Source organism: Lathyrus oleraceus, chromosome 6 (assembly GCF_024323335.1).
Source record: "Lathyrus oleraceus cultivar Zhongwan6 chromosome 6, CAAS_Psat_ZW6_1.0, whole genome shotgun sequence".
Classification (NCBI taxonomy): Eukaryota; Viridiplantae; Streptophyta; class Magnoliopsida; order Fabales; family Fabaceae; genus Lathyrus; species Lathyrus oleraceus.
In genome coordinates, this window is record NC_066584.1 from 445,279,788 (window position 1) to 445,287,454 (window position 7,667).

The window sequence follows — 7,667 nt, forward strand, 5'->3', positions numbered from 1 at the left end:
ACATGAGCCAAAGAACTACAAAGAAGCATGTTTGTCTGAACATTGGATCAAGGCCATGAAGTCTGAATTAGATGCATTAGACAAGAATAGAACTTGGAACATAGTTGATTTTCCACCACATGTCAAACCAATTGGTAACAGATGGGTGTTCAAAGTGAAGCATATAGCAGATGGCACAATAGAGAGGTATAAAGCTAGACTTGTTGCCAAAGGTTACAACCAAATTGAAGGGCTTGACTTCTTTGACACTTTCTCACCTGTTGCAAAGCTTACCACTGCCAGAACTCTTCTTGCAACTACTGCCATCAACAATTGGTTTTTACACCAACTTGATGTTAACAATGCCTTTTTACATGGGGAATTGCAGGAAGATGTGTATATGACTATACCTGAAGGTGTTACATGTCACAGGCCCAATCCAGTATGCAAACTCCAAAAGAGTTTATATGGTCTGAAACAAGCCAGTCGCAAATGGTATGAAAAGCTAACAACTCCATTACTTCAACAAGGGTACACTCAATCTACTTCTGATTATTCCCTCTTCACTTTGAAAACGGATGCTCACTTTACAGCCATTTTAGTCTATGTTGATGACATAATCCTAGCTGGAACCTCTATGTCTGAATTTGATCGTATTAAACTCATTTTAGATGAAAATTTCAGCATTAAAAACCTGGGCATACTCAAGTATTTTCTTGGCCTCGAAGTTGCTCATTCAAAGGCAGGAATTTCACTATCACAACGAAAATACTCTCTTGATCTCTTGCAGGAATCTGACATGCTTGGATCCAAACCAGCTCCCACACCTATTGATCCATCAGTTAAACTACATGCTGATAGTGGCAAAGCTTTTGAAGATATTGGAGCTTACAGACGATTAATAGGCCGTCTGCTGTACCTTAAACACCACACGCCCAGACATTACCTATGCCACGCAACAACTTAGCCAATCTCTTCACAATCCAACAATGGAACACTACCATGCTGCTTGTAGAATCATACGCTACTTGAAGAACAACCCTGGTAGAGGAATCCTATTTCGAAGGAATGCTGAACTACAACTGCTTGGCTTCTCAGATTCTGATTGGGCAGGTTGCATTGATTCAAGGAGATCCATTTCATGATATTGCTTCTTCCTTGGTACTTCTCTCATATTGTGGCGTGCAAAGAAGCAAGATACTATTTCCAGATCATCATCGGAGGCTGAGTATCGGGTGCTGTCATTTGCCACATGTGAATTGCTTTGATTGATAGTCCTTATGAAGGAGCTGCACATCACATGTACCAAACTCCCTGTTCTCTATTGTGACAGCCAAAGTGCAATGCATATTGCGTCCAATCCGGTGTTTCATGAACGAACTAAACATCTCGAAATCGATTGCCACTTGGTCCGTGAAAAGCTTCAGCAAGGCATACTTCGGCTCTTACCTATTTCCACTCATGAGCAGCTTGCTGATTTTCTAACTAAGGCGTTACCAATTTCAACCTTCAACAAGTTTATTTCCAAGCTTGGCATGATCAACATTCACCATGCTTAGCTTGAGAGGGGTTGTTGAGATTAACTACTTTAATCATTGTAGATTAAGTTAGTTGATTAATACAGTTGGTTATTGTTAGTTGTATGGTTAGTTGGTTAGTTAGCTCCATTTTGATTGGTTGTTATGAGATAAGATTGTATTATATAAGAGTTGTATTGCCACATGTGCACAATCCAATGAAGCTATGATTCTTCTTTCTTGATATTTCTTTCTCTTTTCTTCTGTTATCTTTTCTCCATTGATGAAGCAAACTTCATCATAATAATCTTATTTGTTGAAGACAATGAAAAGTTCAATTTTGAGTTTACAGAGACATTTAATCATTATATGTTTTTTTAGTGGATTTTAAATTATTTTAAATTGTTCTTCTATTGATCGTTTACGTTTTCATAGTGTTTTAATTAGAATCTAAGGTATCGTGGAAAAGCTCAACTTGATTCAAAATTATTCTAAGTAGATAAATACTATGCTGTTTTCATAATGGAAGTTATTGTGATAAGAAGTTGAGTGAGACTTGGACACAAAGTTTGAAAAACAATTTTAATTTTAAGAAATCATTAAATTTTTCCTAAGTTTTATGAAGTCGATGTACTGTGCGACACGTTTACACGATCTCGTAAGTTGAAAAAGTTAAAGACACGGAAGAAAAAAATTAAAGAAGGCATCACATCAGATGTAATGTTTGAAACGTTTACACAATCAGTTGTTAGTGGTAAGAATTTTGATTCAAAAAAGGATGTTGTAGAGATGTAGGAGCTGAAGGTTCATGATTCTGAAGGTTCGTGATTCATTGTCATTAGAGTCAATTCGTTTGATCGTAGTGTCATTTAACTTTTATCATTTTCTTCGTGGTTATGATTTCTTGTAGCATGAGTAGCTAAATCTCATAAGTTAAACCATATTAGATGAATTTGCTATAAAATTGTTTGTCATATGTAATTTTTTTAGTATTAATTATGCGTCAATTTGTGTTATTGATGAATAATTCAATTGAACTCAAATTATGTTTGAGTACTAATTTGATGCAATCGGAATTAACCAACTTATTGTTCAACCTTTGATATGGTATTATTTGCTGTGATATAGTATTTTCAATAATCACTCAAATATTCGTCAAATGCAACTTCGAAAAAACTATTAGAGGGTACTAAAAATTTTGGCGTAATTATTTTGTAAAAAAAAATGTAATCATTAGAAAAAAACTATTACATTTTCAAATGGAATTATTACACAAGCCTCAAATTTTCTAAACCTTTTAATTTATATGTTCTTCTACCTTCTATTACTATTTACATTTGTTCTAAAACAATTAAAATCGCTAGTGCCATCAGCAATTATAATAATTCACGTGAAGACTATCTAAATTATGTTACTTGAATTAGAAAAAATATATGCAAAACATGAAATAGGAACAAAGAAAGAAACATAAATATCTGTTTTAGTTAATCTCAACAACTGAATTTATAAACGAACATCACAAAAGCTTAATCCCTTGGCTGAACCATGGTTCTACAACAAGGACAATGAGGATGTCTTTCAAGCCAAGGGAGAAGACATGCTGAATGATACTTATGTGAGCAAGAAAGGTTCATAATCTCTTCATTTTGATGGAAATCTTCTAGGCACACAGCACAAACATTTCTCTCTTTCTTAAACCTATTTCCACGTAATAACCATGCACTTTCTAGTAATTTTCGACCTAATCCTACATCTTTCTTCTGAAACCTGCTTTTACTTTCTTCTCCTTTTTTTGGATTTTCTTCATTGGACCTGTCATAACAAAATGAACTAACTATTTATTATTAATATCCACTTCATTCCGAATGCGTTATCATTTTAACAAATAAAATTTATTTTAAAATAATTGTCATTCGTGTTCTTTAATCATTACTTTATATATTAATTTCAATATTTTAATAAAATTAATTTAATAAAAATATAATATTTTTAAATAATATTATTATATTTCTTAATTTGTGTATAAAACTTAAAAAAAAAAATCAGATTTTCTCAAAAACCATATTAAATTAATACAAAATTATGTGAATCTTCCTTGATTTTCTTCATTTTAGAAAGGAAAACATATAAATTAAACTCCTTATTAGACATTTTTTTTATCTCTTATCTTTATTACTTTCTAAACATGTGAGTATACATAAGAAACATGTGGATAATTAAATTAAATCATAGTTAATTTGCATAAATCTAGAAAAAAAAAATAGAAGATAGAACTATATACCTGGAAGAAGAAAAGAAGTAACCAAGTTTCTTCTCAAGTCTTTGTTTAGCCTTGAAAGCATTTTCATCTAAGGTATTAGTCATTGAAGTCCATGGTGCATCCAAATCCAATGATTTTCTTATAGCATAATTTTCATGTCTATTGTGATGTTGTTCTGATTTTTTCCTTGGTGACAATCCAACACCAGGTAATCTACCCGCCATTCAAATCTTGTTTACCTAAGCTTATTCCTCATCTCTCAATTTAATGCTCACAACAAGACCACCAAAAATATTAATAATGCATCCAAGTTTTGATTGATGGTTGCGTGTTGTATTGGAAAAATACAAAATATACAAAGACACTAGGAAGTTCTTTGGTACCTCTTCGTAAATATCGAAACCTTGAGGGGTCAATTTTCATCAATCTAAATGGACTTTTGCTAATGATTTAAATTGTGTGATTGATATTATTCATCTGCACATGACACCAATAATGATTTCATTTTGGCTTTTGGTGAAGTGTTATGTGGCAAATTATTGCAAATATTTTACTATTGCGAGGATGAGTTTTTTTGTGTCCACAAAGAAACACGTGGTTCTTAAAAGGATAGCTCAAAAGAGAGAGACAATGTTGTCCCAAGTACTGTAGTATTATAGAATCATAGCTGTTCTTTTGGAGAGTGGGAATTGAACATTATTTTTCTCCCTTTGGAGGTTTTTGGTACACAAATTAGGTGTTTAGATGTTTTACAAAAATGGTTGAAAATCTAGCTATTGCATTCGGACAAGGTAACATATTAGATAAATAGTCAGTCTCAAGCAGTTGGGTAAGTCATATGAGAGTAGGGTTATTCTCCCTCGGATAAAAAGAGTCATTTTTTACATTAATTAGTGTAGCTATTTTTTTTTTATAAAATTGATATTTACCAAATATTTTTTAATGATAAAATAATATACTTCTTTCGTCTCAAGTGTTTTTTTTTGTTGAGATTTTTAAATTTTTTAAGATAATGATTAAATGTGTTGATTTCAATGATAAAATGGTGTTGATTTCAATGATAAAACGAATGTCCTTTACTAAAATAACCTTATTAATAATAAGTAGTGGAGTAATTATATGATTTAAAATATAATAAATAAGAATAAGTTTGTGGGAAAAATAATAAACATTACATTGGTATTCTAAAAAGACAAAAATTTGAGATAAATAAAATTAGAAAAGAGAACACTTATTGTGAAAAAGATGGAGTATTGATAAATATGTGAAAATCAATAAAAATACATAAATAATGATAATTGTTAATCACAAATATGTTATACACGCCACTTCAAAGAAAAACAAAAGATAAAACTAGAAAAACCAAAAATAAAAAAGCACCCAAACAACTAAAAATCTCACACAAAAAACGCACGAGCCAATAGAGACGTCGCCCATAGGGTTCAAGTTAGATTTAAGACTTTCAAGACCATCATCAATAGATAAAAGGACAACAAAAGAGAACTAAAAACCACAAAGCATTACCAACCTCACTATCAGGACAAACACTAAATCCTCTATTAGTTTAGGTAGATGATAAAATTCTAAAGTGAGTCATAGAAAGTGCATAAGTCCACCTATATTATACCTAGAAAGCATTTATGGACCCAAAAAATACTTTTCTCTTCCACTTCTTTCATAGTTATTGAAACACCATTAAAAATATCATCATTAAGAACCCTCTAAATATATCAGACAATAACATGTTAAATCATAGAAAAATCACCCTTAGACTTGACTCTACCACATAAAGAGAGGAAATACTCAAACAAAAGTCTATGGTTACTAGGAATAGCCATGTGTCAACTTAACCATTGGAAGATCCTAGACAAAATTGACAAAGTTAACTCACAAGTGACAAAGAGAGGGGAAAATGAGTCAATTGAACCCCCACGCATAGGAGATGAGATCCCAACAGAATCAACACTCACCCCCTATTTAAACATAAGTTGCCAAGAAATTACCACCACATTAGAATGGGCTCAACCGACCCATATTACGGAAATGGTCGAATTCTCAACTAGATCACAGGTTAAAGTAGGGATAATGAGGTCAAATTGAATATGCTAAGAAGCATTACTAGAAAAAACACATTTAACCTCGGACGTAAAATGAATTTAACCTCGACTACAGAGGCAAGGTAACGAAGGTCGTCATGAAAAGTGAAAACTTTACCTCTCGGTTTTAAAAAAAAACCGACGGGTATGTAAAAACACATGTCCCCTCGGTTTTGTAATTTCTCTGGCGGATATATCATACTTTCACCTCGGTTATCTCATAAAACCTAGGGGTAAAACAATCTTTGAGTTTATTAAATCTAATGTGGATTGGTCATTTCACTAAACACTATACGAAACATATAACTTCTAAAAATTGGTTAGGAAAATAATTATATGAACAATTGTGTTATATTTGAAGAACAACTTACATTGATTATGATTTAGAAGTTTTCATATCCTAATTTTTAACCCTAAGATCCCATATATCATCTGCATCCTTACATACAAACAAGATCGCATTTTGGTCTTCTCCCTCTCATCTTTGGATTTGCCTTTTATAGGCATCATCAAGCATCTCCTTGCTTGTTTTTTACTTTCATGTTTATATGTTCATTACTCATCTAACTACTAATTAAAATATCAAAAAAAATATATGTTTTGTTTTCTCTAAGTCTATTGTGCAAGGTAAGGCTTTTCCATCAAGAACATTGAGCAAGGCTCCTCAGCTAGGGTTTATTTTGATTCCTCAACACATTATGGTCAACCATTGATTCTCAGGGGATATCTCTCAAGGCAGGATCTCCAAGGTCCTCAAGCATCTTGCAGTCTCATTTTGATCAAGAGTGTCTCAAAGCTTTATTGCTAACTTCTCAAGAAAAGTCAAAGGTTCATGTGTTTATTCTGCATGCCTTCTTCAACAAGTTACCTCAAACTTTGAGCATATTAATCAAGATACATTCAAGGAAACCTTATTTTTAAGCTCATATGACCATTCATGTACTTTGAAATGCAAGGAAAGTCGAAGTGCACAAGTTTATTCTAAGAGGTTTGACCAAAAAGTCAACATTTGAAGTCAAGAGTTCCAAGAATCATAACTCATTCAATTCTCAACATTTTTGAATTATTATTTTTGCATATGACTATTCTCAATACCCTTTACAACTTCTCTTTACATGACAAGAGCCAATTATGCTTGAAGGATCATCAAAAGTTTGGAGACATTATAGGTCATTTGTGGACTTTGTGAAATTTGACCTATATTCAAGTGACTTTTTCTCAACTTTCAAGGATTAAAACTTCTCCAATTTTGCTTCAAGGACCATTCCTTCATCCCATTCGGATCATTCTTTTTTAAAAATATCATTTATGATGCCCTCTACAAGTATGCTTCAAGGATCAAAGCCAAATTATGCTTGGAAGACCATGAAATTCATTGAGACATTACAAGTCATTTTCAGTCATTTGGGACTTCAAATTTTCTAAGTTACATGACCAGTTTTTTTTGCCAACTTCAACATGACATAAATTTGTGCTCGAGCATCCAAATGCAACCTTTCTAGTCACATTGTAATCTTTGTTATGATTTCAACACATTGCAAAAAGAATGGGATGAAAAAGCCTCCTGAGCATAATGCCCCATTGAGCTGAACATGGTGACTTGGAACTGAAGAAATCACCATGATCCGAATTTGAACTTCAATAATTCTCAATTGCAATCTAAATTAGCACGTGTTTTAGACCAAAACATGTTTAACCAAGTATCTAGAAGTTAATTGACCCTTGAAACGCATCATTTGGATGAGTTTTGATGGATTGCAACCACATTTTTCTCACTTCATGATCAAATTCGTTTTGCATAAATTACGCTTGATT

General features: G+C 32.5%; 1 protein-coding gene across 1 annotated transcript; it reads right to left on the reverse strand.

Annotated features, from left to right (window-relative positions):
• Positions 1-2,958: 2,958 nt before the first annotated feature.
• Positions 2,959-4,157, reverse strand: LOC127092091 (uncharacterized). Its single transcript, XM_051030891.1, has 2 exons — positions 3,778-4,157; positions 2,959-3,308 (listed from the first exon to the last, which is right to left on the reverse strand). The coding sequence occupies exons 1-2, from the start codon at positions 3,978-3,980 to the stop codon at positions 3,023-3,025; spliced, it is 489 nt and encodes a 162-aa protein (XP_050886848.1). The 5' UTR covers positions 3,981-4,157; the 3' UTR covers positions 2,959-3,022.
• Positions 4,158-7,667: the final 3,510 nt, after the last annotated feature.